At 42.3% G+C, this 26,224-nt stretch overlaps 3 protein-coding genes across 3 annotated transcripts; 2 read left to right on the top strand and 1 right to left on the bottom strand.

The window, feature by feature from the left end:
• Nucleotides 1-2,021: 2,021 nt before the first annotated feature.
• Nucleotides 2,022-5,801, bottom strand: LOC135248776 (galactose-binding lectin l-1-like). The gene is made up of 4 exons (XM_064323702.1): nucleotides 5,723-5,801; nucleotides 5,093-5,175; nucleotides 4,761-4,932; nucleotides 2,022-2,303 (listed from the first exon to the last, which is right to left on the bottom strand). The coding sequence occupies exons 1-4, from the start codon at nucleotides 5,726-5,728 to the stop codon at nucleotides 2,133-2,135; spliced, it is 432 nt and encodes a 143-aa protein (XP_064179772.1). The 5' UTR covers nucleotides 5,729-5,801; the 3' UTR covers nucleotides 2,022-2,132.
• A 6,329-nt stretch (nucleotides 5,802-12,130) lies between these two features.
• LOC135248604 (galactose-binding lectin l-1-like) lies at nucleotides 12,131-13,374 on the top strand. The gene is made up of 3 exons (XM_064323428.1): nucleotides 12,131-12,135; nucleotides 12,270-12,441; nucleotides 13,083-13,374. Exons 1-3 carry the CDS (start codon nucleotides 12,131-12,133, stop codon nucleotides 13,251-13,253), a joined length of 348 nt encoding a protein of 115 aa, XP_064179498.1. The 3' UTR covers nucleotides 13,254-13,374.
• An 8,728-nt stretch (nucleotides 13,375-22,102) lies between these two features.
• On the top strand, nucleotides 22,103-24,197 carry LOC135249523 (galactose-binding lectin l-1-like). The gene is made up of 4 exons (XM_064325139.1): nucleotides 22,103-22,235; nucleotides 22,784-22,866; nucleotides 23,027-23,198; nucleotides 23,840-24,197. Exons 1-4 carry the CDS (start codon nucleotides 22,230-22,232, stop codon nucleotides 24,008-24,010), a joined length of 432 nt encoding a protein of 143 aa, XP_064181209.1. The 5' UTR covers nucleotides 22,103-22,229; the 3' UTR covers nucleotides 24,011-24,197.
• The last annotated feature ends 2,027 nt before the right edge of the window (nucleotides 24,198-26,224 follow it).

Raw genomic sequence — 26,224 nt, 5'->3', positions numbered from 1 at the left:
ACACTTTTTATATTTTTAACCATATGTAGTCCCATGAGCCAATTCACAATCTTTATGCTGTAAGTGCAGTGCTGTACCAACTAAACCATAGGACTACTTGTTTGATATTTATGATGTAATGTAGTAACTATATGACCTGAAGTACTGAGTTGAAAATTAGATTTATATCCTTAAGAGATCATATCAATATACTCAACACTCGACACTCTGTAATATACCATCAAATACAGGAGCTATCAGTTAATCACACCAGTTTAATAATTGGATGCTAGGTACCAACACAGTTGAAAGAGTGATACAAGATATGTGGTCTCAAATAGCACACATGGCCATTTTGGAAGTGAAGCATGCTTTATGAAAGTGAGAAGTCTGGTTGGCTTTAATATCCATAAATGACAAAGTTCTGTACAGAGCATTACTCTTAGGAGTGTGATTCTTAAGATGATCTTAAAGCAATCTTCCCAGTGTTGAATACATGCTGTTTGAGGTATAGCATATGCGGGGCTGTAGCAGTTGTAAAAGATCTGTGCTGATACACCTTCATGGAGAGCAGGCTGATATTAGCATCAGGGCTGATCAGTTTATTTTCCTGACTTTTAACATTTTTGGCAAACAAAACCGTTTCACCTAAAACATACCTTTGTGATTGATCATCATATAAATCAAACCACGCCTTTCCTATGCATGTCTGTGTGGCCACTGGTTATGGAAATGGAGTGGAGTATGGCAAGCCGTTTTAGCTTAAATTCATTTCTAGAGGATATCACAAATTCAATTCTAACTAGTAAGAATGCAAATTCTTGAATTTCTTGAAATTCAGAAATTTAATTGTAACTAGCTAGAATCTGATATCCGAAATTTGATTTTAACTAGTTGAAATGCATATGATTGATATTGGAAATTCAGTTTTAACTAGTTAAAAAGCCAATTCATGATATCAGAAATTTTATTTTAACTAGTGAGATTTAAAACGTTTTTTCTCATTAACTTCAATGGGAGTTGGAATTTGACCTAGATAAATTACCAATTTCTGATATCATTAATTCAGTGTGAACTAGTTAAATTTGGAAGTCTTTATAACATGAATTCAATTTAACTAGTTTAAATTAAATGAATGATATCAACAATATGATTTTAACTAGTTTTAATTAGAATGTCCAATTTTAACTAGTTAAAATACAATTATTGATATCAAGAATTCGTATTTTAACTAGTTGAAATTGAATTCTTGATATCAAAAATGAAAGGTCCCATTTCCTCTCTTAGAGAAAAGTGTGGTGATGAAAAAGGTATAGGATTTTTCAATATAGCTTTTTGTTTTGATTAGTAGTAAGACTTCGGTCCTGCTAATCACTTAGCTGCATTCTTTATTTTACTTTAAATGCCGTTTTGCCTTCCTCGTTACGAGGCACCTTTTCTTTGCTTTTCTTCCGACTGCACTGCAGTCGTACTAAATTTCTACTCACTCCTTATGCTTTAGATCCTTGTCCCGCTGAGACTATTACTTTGTGTTGGGATATTCTCCCTTAGGAGTTGAGTCTTTTCTTTTTGTTACCCCCTCCTCGAGTCTCTTACTGAGACCTAGTGGTTTCCACTTTGGTGGTAACTTAAAAGAAACCCCCTTTTGAATTCACTTGTAGTTGCATGTGGTCGTTAACACTTCCCCACCCTCACACCCATTGAAATGAATGGGGCTTGAATTATAACTAGTTAAAATTAAATTCCTGATAACAAGAGTTCCAATTTTAAGTAGTTAAAATGTCATTATTGATATCAAAAACCAGTTGAATAAAAGCTTAAACGGCATGCCATACAGGAGCATTAACAGTACTCCTCTTAACATATAACCTGACCTGAATCTCTTTGGAAAATATCCGGCTGTGTAAATGGAAAATGTGTGAAGTTGAATCTGTTATCCATCCAACCATAAACACCTCAGACCAGGCTATTACATAAGTGTCAAATCCTGATAAAATACGTACAAGTAAACATCCACACACAGGCACCAAGATTTAGTTGCTAGCTATTTATTAACTTCCATGCTGAGTGAGATTGTACAGACAGAAGCACTGGGATCTGCAGGGATCGAAGCAGGGAGCCGAGCAGCCAACCGGGAGTCAGAAGTGGGATGTCTATCTCTTGGTTGGTTTGTCAGATGGTCTCACACTTATGTCTCGGACCCTGGCTTCTCCCCCAAACGAAATGTATTTGTATGCCATGCTACCCAGACGGTTGGGGAACTGCACCATGCTGCCATTTGACAGATAAATGTCAAAAGTGTCAGAGTTGAAGACAATGGTCACCTGGGAGATAGAATGAGAGAACATAGGAAAGTTAAAAAGAGGGATGTGGAAAAAAGGCAGGAGAGGTAAGATACCAAAGAAGAACGTTAACACAGTCCAACTCACAGAGAACACACTAAAACACCACACCTGCAGTTTAAAACAATGAACCCACAACAGATCTATGAATAAGAAAATATTCAAATCTTAACAGTGCAGTTTTGTGCTTCATATTTAGGCTACATATTTATCTCCCACCGCCCTACCACCTGTGCTCTTGACCCCATCCCTTCCTCTCTCCTTCAGACTATCACACCTGACATCCTCCCACATGTCACCTCCCTCGTAAACTCCTCCTTGTCTTCTGGATGTTTCCCCTCTTCTTTCAAGCTGGCCCACATCACCCCACTGTTGAAAAAGCCCACTCTGGATCCCTCTGTCATCCAGAACTACCGCCCTGTCTCCCTTCTCCCTTTCCTATCCAAAACAATTGAACGAGCTGCTTCTAATCAACTCTCCTCTTTTCTCTCCCTGAACAACCTCCTAGACCCCTATCAGTCTGGCTTCAGACCTGGCCACTCAACAGAGACCGCACTCCTCTCGGTCAATGAGTCGCTTCACGCCGCACAAGCAGCCTCCCATTCATCTGTCCTGATCCTCCTAGACCTTTCTGCTGCCTTTGACACCGTCAACCACCCCATCCTCCTGTCCTCCCTGGCAGCTATGGGGATCTGTGGCACCGCACTAGACTGGATTGAGTCCTACCTCTCCGGTCGCTCCTTCCAAGTCACCTGGGCTGGTGCAGTATCAGCACCTCGCCCCCTTGCCACAGGAGTTCCCCAGGGCTCTGTCCTTGGTCCCATCCTATTCTCCCTGTACACCCAATCTCTTGGTCCTGTAATCTCTGCCCATGGGTTGTCCTATCATTGTTATGCCGATGACACCCAACTCTTTCTCTCCTTTCCGCCCTCTGACACTCAGGTCTCTGCTCGCATCTCTGCTTGCCTGAGGGACATCCAGAGCTGGATGGATAACCACCATCTTAAGCTGAACCCAGGCAAGACGGAGATGATCTTCATCCCTGCTCCATCCTCTAACCTTCTCGACTTTTTTATTTCCCTAGGGGACACTGTGGTGTCATCATCACCCACTGCCAAAAACCTTGGAGTGGTGATGGACAACAGACTGTCCCTCTCCCAGAACATCACGGCGGTGAGTCGAACGTGCAGGTTCTTCCTGTACAACATCCGGAGAATCCGCCCCTTCCTCATCACCTACGCAACCCAGCTCCTGGTTCAAGCGATGGTCCTGTCCCGCTTGGACTACTGCAACTCGCTACTGGCTGGTCTGCCAGCATCCGCCATCAGACCCCTGCAGCTCATCCAGAATGCTGCAGCGCGTCTGGTCTACAACCTCCCCAGACATTCCCATGTCACCCCCCTGCTCACTGACCTCCACTGGCTGCCTGTTATGGCTCGCATCAAATTTAAGACCTTGGTGCTTGCATACCAGGCAGCTAAGGGGTCAGCACCAGGGTACATTCAGAGGATCATCAGACCCTACACACCAGCCAGACCTCTCCGTTCTGCCACCTCTGGACGCTTGGCACCTCCCCCTCTTCGCGTCTGCACTTCCCGCTCCCGTCTGCTGTCTGTCCTAGCCCCCCGCTGGTGGAATGACCTCCCCGTGATGGTCAGAACAGCAGAGAATCTCACCACTTTCAAACGCAGACTGAAGACTCATCTCTTCAGGCTGCACCTCTCCCCACCCCTCCCTAGCCTATAGTTCAGCTCACTGTACCTAGCTAGGATAATTTGATTATGTTAGTGTATCTGGCAGGATTGTTTTTGTATGATTAGGTGTGATTCCAGTGCTAGTTTGTACTTGGTAGGATTCTTGCTTGCTGAACAAGCTTACTCTACAGGGTTGGAGTCCTGATCGATGTGGTCACTTCTGGCACTACGATCCTTACTTCACTCTAGTGTTTCTTTTGCGCCTCTACATCATGAAACCTATGCACTTGTTGTACGTCGCTCTGGATAAGAGCGTCTGCTAAATGCCTATAATGTAATGTAATGTAATCTTTTGTTGGGAATATTTATTTTCAGAAATTTCTCAAATAAAAAACAACACTGGAGGAAATGAAGAGTTTGGTATTAATTAATGTGGAAAGCCTCATCATTGGAGGTTCTCATAACCAAACACCACTCTGAATGATTTGACTGAAATATTTGTCATGAAGCTCTGCTGTCCTGGTACAGAATTTCAGACCTCTTTTTAAAGGGTCAATATATCTTGCATGCAGAATTGTGAAGGTCAATTATCCATAGGATGGTGCCTAACAATTCTTGGGTGAAATTTCTCATCATTTTGTATGATGCAAGGGCTTTTCATTTAGCCGTTTCAGGCTGATCCATTGAACGCAGGTGCAAAGGAGTGAGGGCCTACAACTCAGTGTGTCCCTGTCCCAGGCCTCACCTCAAAGTCCTTCCCTGCCTCAAAGGGGAATTCTTTGCTTCTCTGCTCTTCTTGCCAGGTTTCATCTTTTTTGGTGTTCAGGACGATGGTGCGGACGTCCCCAGCATAGTTGAAGCGTGGGTTGAAGTGCAGTGCGATGAGGTCACTGGAGTGGCCCACGTTGATCGCGAAACTGTGAGATAAAGGGAGCCGCACAAGGGAAGGTAACCGACCAGAAAGCAGGAAATGATGAGATCTTTTTTTTTTTTTTAAATGGATGGTCATAGATGAAGTCAGTAAGTGGTTTTGTGAATACAGTAAACAGGCCTCATAGCAATAAAGTACTGGCTTACCGAATCACAGAGGATTGGATAACACCTTTGACACACAGTTCCATTCCTGACCTAAAGGTCAGGTTTCTCAACTGCATTGGTAGCTAAAAAAGACAAAAAAGCAGACACACTTATAGTGCAAGCACAAAGATTTCCTTCTGTACATGCAAACCGCTTTCACACTGATGCATGTATTTCTCTTGTGATTATGTGCAGTAAGAAGACGGCCAAATATGTCTGCATTCCGTACAATGACTCTTTTACTTCTCTCAGGCATTTGAAGTGAGAAAGTCGCCATTTTCATAGTTCAATGATAAATTACACAATTTTCTCAGGAGGGAAGCTATGAGCAAGGAATGCCCCCCATGATAAACAGAGCTGGTGATAGCTTCACACTGAGCTACAAGGGCTCCGTTTGGTGAATGCTTAAGTACTAAACAATTAGATAAATAATTAATATCGGTTTCAACTTTCTCTTCGCTTTATCTATTGTGTAAATATCCTCTTTCTTTATGTCACATTGAGTATATTTCAACTGTAAGATGGATTTGGATTCTCTAAATCTGAACAAATTACTCTATGCACATCATTTACAGAATTCTGTAGGCATTCTTTTTCAGCTTTTTCATATGAAAAATTCTCTATACTTACACCCATTTTGGCTGTTCAGCTGCGGACTCTTCACTACAGTACAGTTCTGGTTGCAAAGCGAAGTGAAATGTGAGGCAAGATTCACGTATTTATGTGCAATTGAGACAAGCAACGGTTTGCATTTGCAAGCTCTAACCAATCACATCGATGAGTAAATAATAGGCCTAGAGCAATTATGCATATATTATAAGCCATGAGCTTACATTTGAATGACATCTTTGCCAATAGAAGCAATATGCCTGCAGTTGAATCTTCTCAGCTTGATTTGTTTCAGAATTCTATGTAAAGAGAATATGTAAAAATATGTTCATTTTCTCTGTTCAGGTAACACTTAGTAGCACTTGTTTTCAATTAATGATGTGCACTGTTACTTTGCTCTTAATTTCTGTTTCACAAGTTGAACAGTTGAGACGTTCAGATGTAAGTTCAGTAAGTGTAGTTTAAGTAACTTTTACACTTTACTGTCTTTGTTACATTTACATTTCCTACTTTTTAAACGTCAGTCTCTTTATATTGAATGCTTCACAAATGGTCCCAAACTCAAACTATCAATGTTATGTTTATTACAATTTTACAAAATAACCTTTCCCTGATTCAGCAGTATTTGCAGTTCAATCCATCTTTGTGCCTCCCTTACTCTACTGGAACCAGCCAGCACTTCTAACCCATTGTTGCATTTGAGGGCACACGCAGAACCTACTCAATTCTCAAGATATCTCCCCAACCTCAAATTTATGTTCTGTGTGTGTTACTGTTATTATAAATCATGTTCCATGTGTGTTCTCTTTCCATAAATCATAATTCATTTAGGTGCAGTTAAAATCCATACAATCAAGAAGCGCTAGTGTTTTTATTGCAGTGCTAATTGTTTTTCATTTACTTTCTTCATATTTGCTTAATTCCATTAAGTTCCAGTAGTTTTTTTGTTTAATTTATTCTTTGAATAAACCTGTTATGTTCTGTTAACACTCTGTTATGTTCTGGCACAACACGACCACACATTTGAAAGAAAGCGCTTATGTTGGAATATGAGTGGCCAGGCTAGATTATGCCATCGAGCTGAAATAGAGATGAATGATTGAGGGTTGTTCTTTTACATTTTTGCCCAATAGCAGACTCTTTCCATTAGCATGCACCCTGCTTGGTGTTAAGCTCTTTCAAAACCCATTTTGCATTTCTGTTCTCTTCTCCAGAAGCCTCATCCAGCTCCGTCTCTTGCCTTGTTCAAGCCCATCTCATTATACAACCCAAAGGCCTTGATGCATTGCATCAGCCGCACCTTTTCTGAATAGGAATTTGTGCTTTTTTGTTTGCAATTTCTGGTTTAGCAGCTTGGATAATTCCCTATGCAATTCTCTGCATGCTTCAATAGATTCACCATTACCTGTCTCTTATTATTTATCTTATGTTCGACATATGAAACCAGGCCACTCAGCGGGAAATGGGCTCCCTCTCTATATCTCCCTTGATTTTGCCCAACTGGTCTGTTCTTCCTCATCATTTGAGTTTTTTTCTTTTTTTTGTGCCAGCTGATGAGTTCTTACCTCACTTGCTGATTTTTTTGTGTTCCTGCTGGGAGTTACCTAATTTTTTCAATGGCCTGTTTCTGTCAAGTGTCTCTGTGAAACTTTGACATCAGAAATGTGTAATTGAACTGAATATTTGACAACTGCTTGTAAAATCATGGTCTAGTCCTTTTTTTAGCACAATGGATGCACTGTATCCATTGTGCTAATCTCAATGTAAATAAAGCCCCATCTTCAACAGAACTGTGCTATTAATTTGTATGCAGTAATATAATGGCATAGGTCTCTTTGAATGCTGGAGTGTGCATTGGCAATGGTAATCTCCATTTTTTTACAGTCGGGTAAATGCTGTGCAGTTTTATTCTTCAACAGGACTGTGCCATTAGTTGACTACTGCTTATGAAATAATTGAATTGTCCTTTTGAATATGAGTGTGCGCTACATTTGCTTTGAGATTACCACTGCAAATTCAGTGCTCAGTGCTCTTCAAATGGACGAGGCTGCTTTTTGACTAACAGTTCTACAGTTTTGACTGTGCACGTGCTATCTCAAATGAGCTGATCTTTCTGTGTTGAAGTAGTTCCTGATAAAATTTTCATTCTATTTATATCATACATGGTGCATATAATGGGAACACCGTGCAGTTCTGGCAGGCCACTAGATTCAAGCCGCTTCCAGCTGATGGGGCCATGTCAAAAGTGGGAGGCAGACACAACCAAGCCAATTAACAAACAATTTATTAAAAGAAAAAGGAATACCATAAGGGAACCGAAACTAACAGTGGCATGTGTAGAAACACAAGCCAAACGCAAACCAAAAACCAAAGGGTGTCTCAGGGAGGAGAGCCAACAGCAACTGAGCTCCAAGAAGATAAAGACCACTGGCACACACAGTGTTGCCAGTGTTCCTGATAACTCTGCCACGCCCACCTCCAGTACCTGCCAAGACAGCAAAGACAGCATCCACACAAACCACATAAGCAGACAGGGCAGATAGTCGTCACACAGTACATTCACATAATAATCTACTTAAATAGCCTCCCTCTACTCATTTGGCTGCTCCTCCTGCATGCAAACTTCCTGCACATTGCTTTATAAATCCCCTCCACCACCCCAGCTCCATCCTTATGAGTTAATAATTTGCATTGCTGCTGGATCTGTTCTGTGTGTATCCCTCTAGGGGGGTTTGGCTGCTGGCCTCCCGGCCTTATCCACGCTTGCTGCATGGTTGGTGGGAAGGCTTCCAGAACAGAGCCATACCTCCAAACATAAATATATTGCCTTTATTGTCAATAAAGATCTTACTTTGATGACAGCGGTCCTGACTGAACTGTCCTTTAAATAGCTTCTGGTATCAGACGGCTATTTTCATAACGTGATCACTTATTAAGAATGATTTATAAAATATGTTTAGAAATCAAACAGTCTATAGTAGTGTCATGGCTACGTGACCTAATTGAGGGGCAGTTAAAATCTATATAATGAACAAAAAATAATTTAGCTATTGCAGTGTTGTGTTTGTGTTTGTGTTTTTAGTGAAAATGTTTTTTATGCGAGTTCCTTTGAATTGAAGATGATCTGGTTTTATCAACTGAATAAATCTGCAACACTACTCAGTTCTGTTCTGGCACAAACACCAAGTGGTGATATCTGAATTTTCTGGTTATTTATGCAAAGAATGTTGCAGAGCAAAAAAAATTTATGATATAATTTAACATTTTCATTTTTAATTTCATTTTCATTCAAAAATCCACTGCGACCCCTCATTTATTTATTTTTTTAAAGAAGTTGTTCAGGAACTTCTGCCATTTGTGAAGGAATTGTGGAGGTGTCCTGAAGGAATTGTGCCAAAAAAGTGTCAAATTCCTGTAGGTGAGGAGTCATAAATACCTGTAGGACATCAGTCTACAGTCCTGTAGGATTTTATACAATCTTGCATATATCCCTTTTGAGTCCTATAGGATCAAAACTTTAGAATTTTGATATTCCTGCAGAACAAGCAGATTGCTGCAGGCTCTATTAAACCACTGCAGGATTCTGGCGTACCGACAGTGAGCACAGACTGTGTCTGATGCATTTCTATAGGACACCTTCTGGGATTTAATTCCATTAGTGTTGTCTGTCCTGAGTGCTGCAGGATTCCTGCAAGAGATCCCACAGGACTATGGGCCCCAAAAGCCCTATAGGATTTTCTACATGAAAACTATTTCATCTAAATCTATTTGATCTGGCCATCATGTTTTTGCTCTTTTGAAATGAAAGCAAGGAACACGAGGTGAACGTGTAGATTGTCAGCTTTAATATGAGTATTTATATCCATACTGGATGCTCTTTGTAGGACTTTAAGGCCTTCGTATCCATAGCCTCCCAGCATTTGCCCGACTGTAAAAAAATGGAGATTACCATTGCAAATGCACACTCCAGCATTCAAAGAGACCTGTGCCATTAATTACTGCATACAAATTAATAGCACAGTTCTGTTGAAGATGGGGCTTTATTTACATTGAGATTAGCACAATGGATACAGTGCATCCATTGTGCTAAAAAAGGACTAGACCATGATTTTACAAGCAGTTGTCAAATATTCAGTTCAATTACACATTTCTGATGTCAAAGTTTCACAGAGACACTTGACAGAAACAGGCCATTGAAAAAATTAGGTAACTCCCAGCAGGAACACAAAAAAATCAGCAAGTGAGGTAAGAACTCACCAGCTGGCACAAAAAAAAAAGAAAAAAACTCAAATGATGAGGAAGAACAGACCAGTTGGGCAAAATCAAGGGAGATATAGAGAGGGAGCCCATTTCCCGCTGAGTGGCCTGGTTTCATATGTCGAACATAAGATAAATAATAAGAGACAGGTAATGGTGAATCTATTGAAGCATGCAGAGAATTGCATAGGGAATTATCCAAGCTGCTAAACCAGAAATTGCAAAGAAAAAAGCACAAATTCCTATTCAAAAAAGGTGCGGCTGATGCAATGCATCAAGGCCTTTGGTTGTATAATGAGATGGGCTTGAACAAGGCAAGAGACGGCGCTGGATGAGGCTTCTGGAGAAGAGAACAGAAATGCAAAATGGGTTTTGAAAGAGCTTAACACCAAGCAGGGTGCATGCTAATGGAAAGAGTCTGCTATTGGGCAAAAATGTAAAAGAACAACCCTCAATCATTCATCTCTATTTCAGCTCGATGGCATATTCTAGCCTGGCCACTCATATTCCAACATAAGCGCTTTCTTTCAAAAGTGTGGTCGTGTTGTGCCAGAACATAACAGAGTGTTAACAGAACATAACAGGTTTATTCAAAGAATAAACTAAACTAAAAAACTACTGGAACTTAATGGAATTAAGCAAATATGAAAAAAGTAAATGAAAAACAATTAGCACTGCAATAAAAACATTAGCGCTTCTTGATTGTATGGATTTTAACTGCACCTAAATTAATTATGATTTATGGAAAGAGAACACACATGGAACATGATTTATAATAACAGTAACACACACGGGACATAAATTTGAGGTTGGGGAGATATCTTGAGAATTGAGTAGGTTCTGCGTGTGCCCTCAAATGCAACAATGGGTTAGAAGTGCTGGCTGGTTCCAGTAGAGTAAGGGAGGCACAAAGATGGATTGAACTGCAAATACTGCTGAATCAGTGAAAGGTTATTTTGTAAAATTGTAATAAACATAACATTGATAGTTTGAGTTTGGGACCATTTGTGAAGCATTCAATATAAAGAGACTGACGTTTAAAAAGTAGGAAATGTAAATGTAACAAAGACAGTAAAGTGTAAAAGTTACTTAAACTACACTTACTGAACTTACATCTGAACGTCTCAACTGTTCAACTTGTGAAACAGAAATTAAGAGCAAAGTAACAGTGCACATCATTAATTGAAAACAAGTGCTACTAAGTGTTACCTGAACAGATAAAATGAACATGTTTTACATATTCTCTTTACATAGAATTCTGAAACAAATCAAGCTGAGAAGATTCAACTGCAGGCATATTGCTTCTATTGGCAAACATGTCATTCAAATGTAAGCTCATGGCTTATAATATATGCTCTAGGCCTATTATTTACTCATCGATGTGATTGGTTAGAGCTTGCAAATGCAAACCGTTGCTTGTCTCAATTGCACATAAATACGTGAATCTTGCCTCACATTTCACTTCACTTTGCAACCAGAACTGTACTGTAGTGAAGAGTCCGCAGCTGAACAGCCAAAATGGGTGTAACTATAGAGAATTTTTCATATGAAAAAGCTGAAAAAGAATGCCTACAGAATTCTGTAAATGTGTATAGAGTAATTTGTTCAGATTTAGAGAATCCAAATCCATCTTACAGTTGAAATATACTCAATGTGACATAAAGAAAGAGGATATTTACACAATAGATAAAGCGAAGAGAAAGTTGAAACCGATATTAATTATTTATCTAATTGTTTAGTACTTAAGCATTCACCAAACGGAGCCCTTGTAGCTCAGTGTGCAGCTATCACCAGCTCTGCTTATCATGGGGGGCATTCCTTGCTCATAGCTTCCCTCCTGAGAAAATTGTGTAATTTATCATTGAACTATGAAAATGGCGACTTTCTCACTTCAAATGCCTGAGAGAAGTAAAAGAGTCATTGTACGGAATGCAGACATATTTGGCCGTCTTCTTACTGCACATAATCACAAGAGAAATACATGCATCAGTGTGAAAGCGGTTTGCATGTACAGAAGGAAATCTTTGTGCTTGCACTATAAGTGTGTCTGCTTTTTTGTCTTTTTTAGCTACCAATGCAGTTGAGAAACCTGACCTTTAGGTCAGGAATGGAACTGTGTGTCAAAGGTGTTGTCCAATCCTCTGTGATTCGGTAAGCCAGTACTTTATTGCTATGAGGCCTGTTTACTGTATTCACTAAACCACTTACTGACTTCATCTATGACCATCCATTTTAAAAAAAACAAAAGATCTCATCATTTCCTGCTTTCTGGTCGGTTACCTTCCCTTGTGCGGCTCCCTTTATCTCACAGTTTCGCGATCAACGTGGGCCACTCCAGTGACCTCATCGCACTGCACTTCAACCCACGCTTCAACTATGCTGGGGACGTCCGCACCATCGTCCTGAACACCAAAAAAGATGAAACCTGGCAAGAAGAGCAGAGAAGCAAAGAATTCCCCTTTGAGGCAGGGAAGGACTTTGAGGTGAGGCCTGGGACAGGGACACACTGAGTTGTAGGCCCTCACTCCTTTGCACCTGCGTTCAATGGATCAGCCTGAAACGGCTAAATGAAAATCCTTTGCATCATACAAAATGATGAGAAATTTCACCCAAGAATTGTTAGGCACCATCCTATGGATAATTGACCTTCACAATTCTGCATGCAAGATATATTGACCCTTTAAAAAGAGGTCTGAAATTCTGTACCAGGACAGCAGAGCTTCATGACAAATATTTCAGTCAAATCATTCAGAGTGGTGTTTGGTTATGAGAACCTCCAATGATGAATTGGCACCACTGAATGCTTTCCACATTAATTAATACCAAACTCTTCATTTCCTCCAGTGTTGTTTTTTATTTGAGAAATTTCTGAAAATAAATATTCCCAACAAAAGATAAATATGTAGCCTAAATATGAAGCACAAAACTGCACTGTTAAGATTTGAATATTTTTTTATTCATAGATCTGTTGTGGGTTCATTGTTTTAAACTGCAGGTGTGGTGTTTTAGTGTGTTCTCTGTGAGTTGGACTGTGTTAACGTTCTTCTTTGGTATCTTACCTCTCCTGCCTTTTTTCCACATCCCTCTTTTTAACTTTCTTATGTTCTCTCATTCTATCTCCCAGGTGACCATTGTCTTCAACTCTGACACTTTTGACATTTATCTGTCAAATGGCAGCATGGTGCAGTTCCCCAACCGTCTGGGTAGCATGGCATACAAATACATTTCGTTTGGGGGAGAAGCCAGGGTCCGAGACATAAGTGTGAGATCATCTGACAAACCAACCAAGAGATAGACATCCCACTTCTGACTCCCGGTTGGCTGCTCGGCTCCCTGCTTCGATCCCTGCAGATCCCAGTGCTTCTGTCTGTACAATCTCACTCAGCATGGAAGTTAATAAATAGCTAGCAACTAAATATTGGTGCCTGTGTGTGGATGTTTACTTGTACGTATTTTATCAGGATTTGACACTTATGTAATAGCCTGGTCTGAGGTGTTTATGGTTGGATGGATAACAGATTCAACTTCACACATTTTCCATTTACACAGCCGGATATTTTCCAAAGAGATTCAGGTCAGGTTATATGTTAAGAGGAGTACTGTTAATGCTCCTGTATGGCATGCCATTTAAGCTTTTATTCAACTGGTTTTTGATATCAATAATGACATTTTAACTACTTAAAATTGGAATTCTTGATATCAGGAATTTAATTTTAACTAGTTATAATTCAAGCCCCATTCATTTCAATGGGTGTGAGGGTGGGGAAGTGTTAACGACCACATGCAACTACAGTGAATTCAAAAGGGGGTTTCTTTTAAGTTACCACCAAAGTGGAAACCACTAGGTCTCAGTAAGAGACTTGAGGAAGGGGTAACAAAAAGAAAAGACTCAACTCCTAAGGGAGAATATCCCAACACAAAGTAATAGCCTCAGCGGGACAGGGATCTAAAGCATAAGGAGTGAGTAGAAATTTAGTACGACTGCAGTGCAGTCAGAAGAAAAGCAAAGAAAAGGTGCCTCGTAACGAGGAAGGCAAAACGGCATTTAAAGTAAAATAAAGAATGCAGCTAAGTGATTAGCAGGACCGAAGTCTTACTACTAATCAAAACAAAAAGCTATATTGAAAAATCCTATACCTTTTTCATCACCACACTTTTCTCTAAGAGAGGAAATGGGACCTTTCATTTTTGATATCAAGAATTCAATTTCAACTAGTTAAAATAGGAATTCTTGATATCAAGAATTGTATTTTAACTAGTTAAAATTGGACATTCTAATTAAAACTAGTTAAAATCATATTGTTGATATCATTAATTTAATTTAAACTAGTTAAAATTGAATTCATGATATAAAGAAATCCAAATATAACTAGTTCAAATTGAATTCATGATATCAGAAATTGGTAATTTATCTAGTTGAAGTTATATTGTTGATATCAGAAATTGGCATTTTAACTAGGTCAAATTCCAACTCCCATTGAAGTTAATGAGAAAAAACGTTTTAAATCTCACTAGTTAAAATAGAATTTCTGATATCATGAATTGGCTTTTTAACTAGTGAAAATTGAATTTCCAATATCAATCATATGCATTTCAACTAGTTAAAATCTAATTTCGGATATCAGAACTACACATTCTAGCTAGTTACAATTAAATTTCTGATATCAAGAATTTGCATTCTAACTAGTTAGAATTGAATTTGTGATATCCTCTAGAAATGAATTTAAGCTAAAACGGCTTGTCATACTCCACTCCATTTTCATAACTAGTGGCCACACAGACATGCATAGGAAAGGCGTGGTTTGATTTATATGATGATCAATCACAAAGGTATGTTTTAAGTGAAACGGTTTTGTTTGCCAAAAATGTTAAAAGTCAGGAAAATAAACTGACCAGCCCTGATGCTAATATCAGCCTGCTCTCCATGAAGGTGTATCAGCACAGATCTTTTACAACTGCTACAGCTCCACATATACTGTACCTCAAACAGCATGTATTCAACACTGGGAAGATTACTTTAAGATCATCTTAAGAATCACACTCTTAAGAGTAATGCTCTGTACAGAATTTTGTCATTTATGGATAATAAAGCCAACCAGACTTCTCACTTTCATAAAGCATGCTTCACTTCCAAAATGGCCATGTGTGCTATTTGAGACCACATATTTTGTATCACTCTTTCAACTCTGTTGGTACCTAGCATCCAATTATTAAACTGGTGTGATTAACTGATAGCTCCTGTATTTGATGGTATATTACAGAGTGTCGAGTGTTGAGTATATTGCTATGATCTCTTAAGGATATAAATCTAATTTTCAACTCAGTACTTCAGGTCATATAGTTACTACATTACATCATAAATATCAAACAAGTAGTCCTATGGTTCAGTTGGTACAGCACTTACAGCATAAATATTGTGAATTGGCTCATTGGACTACATATGGTTAAAAATATAAAAAAGTGTCTGCTAAGAAGTACGTAGTATGCAGAAGTATGTAGATGCATAATTACTAGTATCTGTCAAAATGTAATTGGCAGATCAAAGTTCACTGTGCAAATAGTCACTCAGTGATACTGTAGAGACAACAACAAATCTCTTTTGTGAGGAATGAATATTATAATGTAATCTATATATTTATATTTTATCTGCTGAATTTATCCAAATAATATTCTGCCATCTTAATACTGTGCAAATAACTGGATATAAATAAGACCAAATTTTGGTTATGTGCAAGCGAAATATTAACAGTTAACATTTTTTGGTTCTCTGGACGATGAGGGGTCATTCGAATGGCATCATGACCATCTGGGAATGTTACCTGTAACTATATTAACATCAGTATTTATTCTTCACAGTGGAAACATTAATATGATAGTCACTACTCTGAAGAATATGAATTAGGCTCTTTGAGGAAAAGTTTGAATCTTAAGAAGTCTGACCAGTAGTAAGTACATGTTGTTTGAAGTACAGTAGACATACACACAGCTGTAGAAGTTAGCTTTCTGCTAATACATCTTTATGCTAAACAGGCTGGTGTTAGTGTTAGGGTTGATCAATTCATTTCCTGTCTTTTGAGGCTTTTGGCAAGCACAAACATTTCACTCAGATAAATTGTTTATTTTATTTTGTTTGCGATTAATTTCCTTAATTTTTATAATGGGAGGTTAAATTAAAACTTTGTATTTTTATGCATGCAGCCTTATGAAATATTATTCAACTTTATTAAATTACCAACTTGAATTAAAAATGGAATTCAAAACATCATCCTAAAGCAAGTATTAGATTGTATAGTGCATCAGGTGTTTAAACCTTACTTTATATAACACTGCACCACACAGTACATTGAGTATAGCACAGGTGAGGAAAATATCCCACCCAAACACACTATGTCTGTAAACCCACATTCAATACCATGTTGCACAAAGTTACCATATAACACACCCCGACCCACCACATTACTATCCACAAGTAATCAACCACACATTTTCCCATTTACAAAAGTATTTTACTTTCATGGATCAAATGTAATGGAATTTCCAATCATCAAAAAAAAAAAAAAACAAGACCAGGTGAAAACCTAATATATCCCTGGACCTAAGACACGCCATCCAGCCGACCAATGGTGTAACTTCATAACTCGGCCGACCAATGGTGTAACTTCATAACTCGGCCGACCAATGGTGTTACTTCAGTCACAGACATTTGAGTTTGTTGCGGTCCAGCCAAAAATTGAATCCACATAAGACAGAACTCACTGACTAACTTTAACACATATTTGTTATGTTTCACTTCTCAGTTTCACCAAACATATACCCACTGTAAAACATTAAAGTTAGGTACATGCGTTCCAGAAGCAGACACCTGAAAATGCCAGCTAGGTAATACTAATGTGTTTCATGCATTTTCGTGAGTAAGGGCATACAGTAAGTGCAAAACATGGCCCTTGAATATAGTGGCCTGCCAGAACTGCACAATGTTCCCATTATATGCACCATGTATGATATAAATAGAATGAAAATTTTATCAGGAACTACTTCAACACAGAAAGATCTCATTTGCAATAGCACGTGCACAGCCTCGTCCATTTGAAGAGCACTGAGCACTGAATTTGCAGTCCAAACAGGACCGAAGCGGGCAGAATACATACATTCAAAAGAGTGGAAACAAACACAAGGAAACCAGAACATAGACAGGAACGCATGGAGCAGGAACTTGAGGAGGGGAGCACAGAACAACCAGACATTACCACAAGAATCCAGCACCTGAGTCAAGGAAGAGGGCAACTTAAATAGAACACACTGACGAGACACAGGAGGGCACCATGAACAATCAGGCCACGGAAGGGGAAGGGAAAACGAGACAGCCAGAAAACAATGATTGGACAATTGGAAACAATCATACAATTAACACGGGGGGATCAGGACACAAAACAGAAGTGCCGCCATCTGGCGGCCCAACAGGGAAAATGCAGACAGGAACGCTGGACCATGACAGTACCCCCCCCCCAAGGGACGGCTCCTGGACGTCCCAGGAGGCTGACCTGGAGAGGGAGTGAACAGAGGGTGGGGGCTGGAGGCAGGACTCAGGACTGGACTTGACAAGAACAGGGACAGAACACAGGAACAGGACTCTGGACCGGACTCTGACAGGGGAACAGGACTCAGACAGGAACAGGGACTGGACACAGAGCAGGAACAGGACTGGGGCAGGAACAATACTGGACAGGACAGGGACTCAGGGCTGGACTAGACCGGACAGGGACTCAGGGCTGTACTAGACAGGACAGGGGCTCAGGGCTGGACTAGACAGGACAGGGACTCAGGGCTGTACTAGACAGGACAGGGGCTCAGGGCTGGACTAGACAGGACAGGGACGGACTGGGCTGGACTAGACAGGACAGGGACGGATTGGGCTGGACAGGGATTCAGGGCTGGACAGGGACTCAGACTGGGGCGAGGCAGACGCACAGGACTGGACTGGGGCGAGGGAGACGCACAGGACTGGACTGGGGCGAGGCAGACGCACAGGACTGGACTGGGGCGTGACTAGACAGAAACAACGCGACAAACACCGGACTAGTACATGACGAGACGAGACAGAACACTGGACTGGGTAAAGACTCAAGACTGAACACCGGACTGGACCTATGACAGGAAGGGACAAGACTCAAGACAAGAACAGACAACACCAAGACCCTACATAATAGATACCCACACAACACAGGACTGGGTACAAGATAAACACGGAGCAGACTCGACACTACATGGAACGGGAACTCGACTGACAAAACGGACTGACAGACACAGGAGACTTACAAGGACAAACAAAGGGACAAGCAGGCGGGGAGGCTCACGGCTAGACTAACCGACACACAAAGGGTCAGACAGACAGGGAAGGAGAGGGGGGAACCCAACAACTGGCACATGGACTGACAAATAGGCAGACAAGACAAGAGACATGCAGATTGACACACAGACAGACAGGCAGGGAGAACACATTGGGCAGACAAACAGGCTAACAAACATGCGGGTAAACAGGCAGACAAACAGGCGGGCAGACAAATAGACACGGGGGCCGGGGAACACACAGACACACGGTTGGGAACACTGGGTGGCGTGAATACATTAGGTGGAGTGCGGACTCTAGGGGGAGGACGGACACTGGGGGGAGGGCGAACACTAGGGGGAGCAACGACACCGGGGGAAGGACGGCCACTAGGGGGAGCGACGACACCAAGGGATGAGGGAACACCAAGGGACGAGGGAACAGGGGGCGCAGGGGCACAAGGCAGGGCAGGAGCGCTAGGCAGCTTCGGAGGCTTCTCCAGGGCGCGGGGCGAAGTAGGAGGCAGCTCCTGGGCGCGGGGCGAAGCAGGAGGCAGCTCCTGGGCGCGGGGCGAAGCAGGAGGCAGCTCCTGGGCGCGGGGCAAAGCAGGAGGCAGCTCCTGCGGAGAGGCGGGCAGAGCCGGCAACGGAGGCCCCTCCAGGACTTGGGGCAGCGCAGGCCGTGAAGGCCCCTCCTGGGCTTGGGGCGGCGCAGGCCGTGAAGGCCCTTCCTGGGCTTGGGGCAACGCAGGCCGTGAAGGCCCCTCCTGGGCTTGGGGCGGCGCAGGCCGTGAAGGCCCCTCCTGGGCTTGGGGCGGAGCAGGCCGTGAAGGCCCCTCCTGGGCTTGGGGCGGAGCAGGCCGTGAAGGCCCCTCCTGGGCTTGGGGCGGAGCAGGCCGTGAAGGCCCTTCCTGGGCTTGGGGCAACGCAGGCCGTGAAGGCCCCTCCTGGGCTTGGGGTGGCGCAGGCGTGAAGGCCCCTCCTGGGCTTGGGGCAACGCAGGCCGTGAAGGCCCTCCTGGGCTTGGGGCGGCGCAGGCCGTGAAGGCCACTCCTGGGCTTGGGGCGGCAGCAGGCCGTGAGGCCCTCCTGGGCTTGGGGCCGGAGCAGGCCGTGAAGGCCCCTCCTGGGCTTGGGGCGGCGCAGGCCGTGAAGGCCCCTCCTGGGCTTGGGGCGGCGCAGGCCGTGAAGGCCCCTCCTGGGCTTGGGGTGGAGCAGGCCGAGCAGGCCCCTCCGGGACGTGGGGCGGCGCAGGCCGAGCAGGCCCCTCCGGGACGTGGGGCGGTGCAGGCCGTGAAGGCCCCTCCGGGACGTGGGGCGGCGCAGGCCGTGAAGGCCCCTCAGGCCGTGAAGGCCCCTCCGGGACGTGGGGCGGAGCAGGCCGTGAAGGCCCCTCCGGGGCTTGGGGCGGAGCAGGCCGAGCAGGCCGAGCAGGCCCCTCCGGGGCTTGGGGCGGGGCAGGCTGTGAAGGCCCCTCCGGGACTGCAGACGGAGCAGGCGGCCGTGGCCCCTGCGGAACAGACGGAGCAGGCGGCCGTGGCTCCTGCGGAACAGACAGAGCAGGCGGCCGTGGCCCCTGCGGAACAGATAGAGCAGGCGGATTCTCTGGGGCGCGGGGCAGAGCTGGCCACTCCTGGGGAACGGCTGACTGAGCAGACAGCTCCTGCGGAATGGCAGGCCGAGCAGGCAGCTCCTGCGGAACGGCGGGCCGAGCAGGCAGCTCCTGCGGAACGGCGGGACGAGCAGGCAGCTCCTGCGGAACGGCGGGACGAGCAGGCAGCTCCTGCGGAACGGCGGGCCGAGCAGGCAGCGGAGACCCCTGCGGGAGACAGGGCTGGGCGTACGTCTGGGCCAGTGGGGGCATCTCTGTGCGCCCCTGGAGGTAAGCCTCCCACTGGAGGGCTGCGGTCATCAGGGCTCTTAGGTCAGATGACCCGATAAGCCCAGAGTAGTCCAGGCCACCATGGAGAGAGTCCTTAACACTGTCCAGAAATAACTGGCACAAAACAGCCTGGGCCAAATCGCTCTGCGCAGCCAACGAGCAAAACTCGGTCGCGTATTCTATGAACGACCGCGACCCCTGGCGTATGCTCGTCAGCTGGTCCGCCTCATGTCCACCGACGGCAGGGCTGAGCTCAGAGGCCCCCCCAGCGACCACCGGCTTGCTCCAGACTGGTGGCATGAAAAAAAAAAAAAAAAAAAAACTCCGCTGGGTCCAGCACTGGCTGGATTCTTCTGTCAGGCTGCGTGGGGGGGTTGGACCCAAACGCAGAGGTCAAAAATACCATGAACACAAAAAGATACTTAAGAAGCTAAAAAAAACCAGGAGGGCACCATGAACAATCAGGCCACAGAAGAAGAAGGGAAAATGAGACAGCCAGAAAACAATGATTGGACAATTGGAAACAATCATACAATTAACACAGGGGGATCAGGACACAAAACAGAAGTGCCCCCATTTGGCGGCCCAACAGGGAAAATGGGAACGCAGGACCATGACAGATATAGAGAGGGAGCCCATTTCCCGCCTGGTTTCATATGTCGAACATAAGATAAATAATAAGAGACAGGTAATGGTGAATCTATTGAAGCATGCAGAGAATTGCATAGGGAATTATCCAAGCTGTTAAACCAGAAATTGCAAACAAAAAAGCACAAATTCCTATTCAGAAAAGGTGTGGCTGATGCAATGCATCAAGGCCTTTGGGTTGTATAATGAGATGGGCTTGAACAAGGCAAGAGACGGAGCTGGATGAGGCTTCTGGAGAAGAGAACAGAAATGCAAAATGGGTTTAGAAAGAGCTTAACACCAAGCAGGGTGCATGCTAATGGAAAGAGTCTGCTATTGGACAAAAATGTAAAAGAACAACCCTCAATCATTCATCTCTATTTTAGCTCGATGGCATATTCTAGCCTGGCCACTCATATTCCAACATAAGTGCTTTCTTTCAAAAGTGTGGTCGTATTGTGCCAGAACATAACAGAGTGTTAACAGAACATAACAGGTTTATTCAAAGAATAAACTAAACTAAAAAACTACTGGAACTTAATGGAATTAAGCAAATATGAAGAAAGTAAATGAAAAACAATTAGCACTGCAATAAAAACATTAGCGCTTCTTGATTGTATGGATTTTAACTGCACCTAAATTAATTATGATTTATGGAAAGAGAACACACATGGAACATGATTTATAATAACAGTAACACACACAGAACATAAATTTGAGGTTGGGGAGATATCTTGAGAATTGAGTAGGTTCTGCATGTGCCCTCAAATGCAACAATGGGTTAGAAGTGCTGGCTGGTTCCAGTAGAGTAAGGGAGGCACAAAGATGGATTGAACTGCAAATACTGCTGAATCAGGGAAAGGTTATTTTGTAAAATTGTAATAAACATAACATTGATAGTTTGAGTTTGGGACCATTTGTGAAGCATTCAATATAAAGAGACTGACGTTTAAAAAGTAGGAAATGTAAATGTAACAAAGACAGTAAAGTGTAAAAGTTACTTAAACTACACTTACTGAACTTACATCTGAACGTCTCAACTGTTCAACTTGTGAAAAAGAAATTAAGAGCAAAGTAACAGTGCACATCATTAATTGAAAACAAGTGCTACTAAGTGTTACCTGAACAGATAAAATGAACATGTTTTACATATTCTCTTTACATAGAATTCTGAAACAAATCAAGCTGAGAAGATTCAACTGCAGGTATATTGCTTCTATTGGCAAAGATGTCATTCAAATGTAAGCTCACGGCTTATAATATATGCATAATTGCTCTAGGCCTATTATTTTCTCATCGATGTGATTGGTTAGAGCTTGCAAATGCAAACCGTTGCTAGTCTCAGTTTCACATAAATACGTGAATCTTGCCTCACATTTCACTTCGCTTTGCAACCAGAACTGTACTGTAGTGAAGAGTCCGCAGCTGAACAGCCAAGATGGTTGTAAGTATAGAGAATTTTTCATTTGAAAAAGCTGAAAAAAGAATGCCTACAGAATGCTGTAAATGATGTGCATAGAGTAATTTGTTCAGATTTAGAGAATCCAAATCCATCTTATAGTTGAAATATACTTAATGTGACATAAAGAAAGAGGATATTTACACAATAGATAAAGCGAAGAGAAAGTTGAAACCAATATTAATTATTTATCTAATTGTTTCGTAATTAAGCATTCACCAAACGGAGCCCTTGTAGCTCCGTGTGCAGCTATCACCAGCTCTGTTTATCATGGGGGGCATTCCTTGCTCATAGCTTCCCTCCTGAGAAAATTGTGTAATTTATCATTGAACTATGAAAATGGCGACTTTCTCACTTCAAATGCCTGAGAGAAGTAAAAGAGTCATTGTACGGAATGCAGACATATTTGGCCGTCTTCTTACTGCACATAATCACAAGAGAAATACATGCATCAGTGTGAAAGCGGTTTGCATGTACAGAAGGAAATCTTTGTGCTTGCACTATAAGTGTGTCTGCTTTTTTGTCTTTTTTAGCTACCAATGCAGTTGAGAAACCTGACCTTTAGGTCAGGAATGGAACTGTGTGTCAAAGGTGTTATCCAATCCTCTGTGATTCGGTAAGCCAGTACTTTATTGCTATGAGGCCTGTTTACTGTATTCACTAAACCACTTACTGACTTCATCTATGACCATCCATTTAAAAAAAAAAAAAAGATCTCATCATTTCCTGCTTTCTGGTCGGTTACCTTCCCTTGTGCGGCTCCCTTTATCTCACAGTTTCGCGATCAATGTGGGCCACTCCAGTGACCTCATCGCACTGCACTTCAACCCACGCTTCAACTATGCTGGGGACGTCCGCACCATCGTCCTGAACACCAAAAAAGATGAAACCTGGCAAGAAGAGCAGAGAAGCAAAGAATTCCCCTTTGAGGCAGGGAAGGACTTTGAGGTGAGGCCTGGGACAGGGACACACTGAGTTGTAGGCCCTCACTCCTTTGCACCTGCGTTCAATGGATCAGCCTGAAACGGCTAAATGAAAAGCCCTTGCATCATACAAAATGATGAGAAATTTCACCCAAGAATTGTTAGGCACCATCCCATGGATAATTGACCTTCACAATTCTGCATGCAAGATATATTGACCCTTTAAAAAGAGGTCTGAAATTCTGTACCAGGACAGCAGAGCTTCATGACAAATATTTCAGTCAAATCATTCAGAGTGGTGTTTGGTTATGAGAACCTCCAATGATGAATTGGCACCACTGAATGCTTTCCACATTAATTAATACCAAACTCTTCATTTCCTCCAGTGTTGTTTTTTATTTGAGAAATTTCTGAAAATAAATATTCCCAACAAAAGATAAATATGTAGCCTAAATATGAAGCACAAAACTGCACTGTTAAGATTTGAATATTTTTTTATTCATAGATCTGTTGTGGGTTCATTGTTTTAAACTGCAGGTGTGGTGTTTTAGTGTGTTCTCTGTGAGTTGGACTGTGTTAACGTTCTTCTTTGGTATCTTACCTCTCCTGCCTTTTTTCCACATCCCTCTTTTTAACTTTCCTATGTTCTCTCATTCTATCTCCCAGGTGACCATTCTCTTCAACTCTGACACTTTTGACATTTATCTGTCAAATGGCAGCATGGTGCAGTTCCCCAACCGTCTGGGTAGCATGGCATACAAATACATTTCGTTTGGGGGAGAAGCCAGAGTCCGAGACATAAGTGTGAGACCATCTGACAAACCAACCAAGAGATAGACATCCCACTTCTGACTCCCGGTTGGCTGCTCGGCTCCCTGCTTCGATCCCTGCAGATGTGCTACAACTGCATTTTGTCTGCACCTCCCAAACATCATGCCTTTAATCTTTTGTTTCTCTACAACATTGCGCTTCTGCCTGTACAATCTCACTCAGCATGGAAGTTAATAAATAGCTAGCAACTAAATCTTGGTGCCTGTGTGTGGATGTTTACTTGTACGTATTTTATCAGGATTTGACACTTATGTAATAGCCTGGTCTGAGGTGTTTATGGTTGGATGGATAACAGATTCAACTTCACACATTTTCCATTTACACAGCCGGATATTTTCCAAAGAGATTCAGGTCAGGTTATATGTTAAGAGGAGTACTGTTAATGCTCCTGTATGGCATGCCGTTTAAGCTTTTATTCAACTGGTTTTTGATATCAATAATGACATTTTAACTACTTAAAATTGGAATTCTTGATATCAGGAATTTAATTTTAACTAGTTATAATTAAAGCCCCATTCATTTCAATGGGTGTGAGGGTGGGGAAGTGTTAACGACCACATGCAACTACAGTGAATTCAAAAGGGGGTTTCTTTTAAGTTACCACCAAAGTGGAAACCACTAGGTCTCAGTAAGAGACTCGAGGAGGGGGTAACAAAAAGAAAAGACTCAACTCCTAAGGGAGAATATCCCAACACAATGTAATAGTCTCAGCGGGACAAGGATCTAAAGCGTAGGGAGTGAGTAGAAATTTAGTACGACTGCAGTGCAGTCGGAAGAAAAGCAAAGAAAAGTTGCCTCGTAACGAGGAAGGCAAAACGGCATTTAAAGTAAAATAAAGAATGCAGCTAAGTGTTTAGCAGGACCGAAGTCTTACTACTAATCAAAGCTATATTGAAAAATCCTATACCTTTTTCATCACCACACTTTTCTCTAAGAGAGCTTTTCTCTGTACCGGCTTTCGTGTACGTCAGTAGACACTAACGCAAAGAACAGATCTCCCGTGAGCGTATATAAGCTCTCTAAATCAGGTGCAAACAATCGGTCGTAATCAAAAGCAATCACGGAGCGCCCTCAGGCGGTCCAGAAGATTACCACACTCAGTTACCCGTATTCACCACTGGGAAGATTGCTTTAAGATTCAAACATCTTAGTAATGTAATGCTCTCTAGGTGTATCAGCACAGATCGTTTCGTATATGTTGTACCTCAAACAACATGTATTCACAACTGGGAAGATTGCTTTAAGATTCAAACATCTTAGTAATGTAATGCTCTGTAGGTGTATCAGCACAGATCTTTTACAACTGCAACAGCCCCATATATGCTGTACCTCAAACAACATGTATTCACCACTGGGAAGATTGCTTTAAGATTCAAACATCTTAGTAATGTAATGCTCTGTATAGAATTTTCTCATTTGTGGATATTAAAGCCAGCCAGACTTCCCACTTTCATAAAGCATGCTTCACTTCCAAAATGGCCATGTGTGCTATTTGAGACCACATATCTTGTATCACTCTTTCAACTGTGTTGGTACCTAGCATCCAATTATTTAACTGGTGTGATTAACTGATAGCTCCTTTATTTGATTGTATATTACAGAGTGTCGAGTATATTTCTATGATCTCTGAAGGATATGAATCTAATTTTCAGCTCATTTCTTCAGGTCATATAGTTACTACATTACATCATAAATATCAAACAAGTAGTCCTATGGTGTAGTTGGTACAGCACTGCGCTCGCAGCATAAAGATTGTGAATTGGCTCAGGGGACTACATATGGTTAAAAATGTCTGTTAAGAAATATGTAGATGCATATGCGGCACTCGGTGCGCCGGAGAGGCGGATTGGTCTCGGCTGCGCAGGCCGGTGGAGAGAGCACACGCACCTGGGCTGCGTTAGCTAATCAGTCCAAGTGTTTAAAGGTGTGCTGCTCACCACAGTTCGGGTCCCGAAACCAGGAGATCACACTGAGAGTATGTTTCTTTATTTGAATTGCGTTTAATTTCCGTTTTGTTCTTTTAACAAGACGGGGGAAAACGTGAACCCCTCCTGAAAAGTGGGAGGAGCTGGCCAGCTACGAGCAGGGAACTGAAATAGTTGTCACTCTGTTTTACTTTTTTGTCTTTGTTATTTTAGCTTGTGTTTTTAGTTAATTATTTTTGCCTGGAACCTGTGAGGGGAAGGGTGAAGATGGCGATTATTTTATTTCATGTTTGTG

This window comes from Anguilla rostrata, chromosome 2 (assembly GCF_018555375.3).
Source record: "Anguilla rostrata isolate EN2019 chromosome 2, ASM1855537v3, whole genome shotgun sequence".
NCBI lineage: Eukaryota > Metazoa > Chordata > Actinopteri > Anguilliformes > Anguillidae > Anguilla > Anguilla rostrata.
The sequence above is the reverse complement of the archived record's forward strand: the minus strand, read 5'-3'. Positions and strand labels throughout refer to the sequence as shown.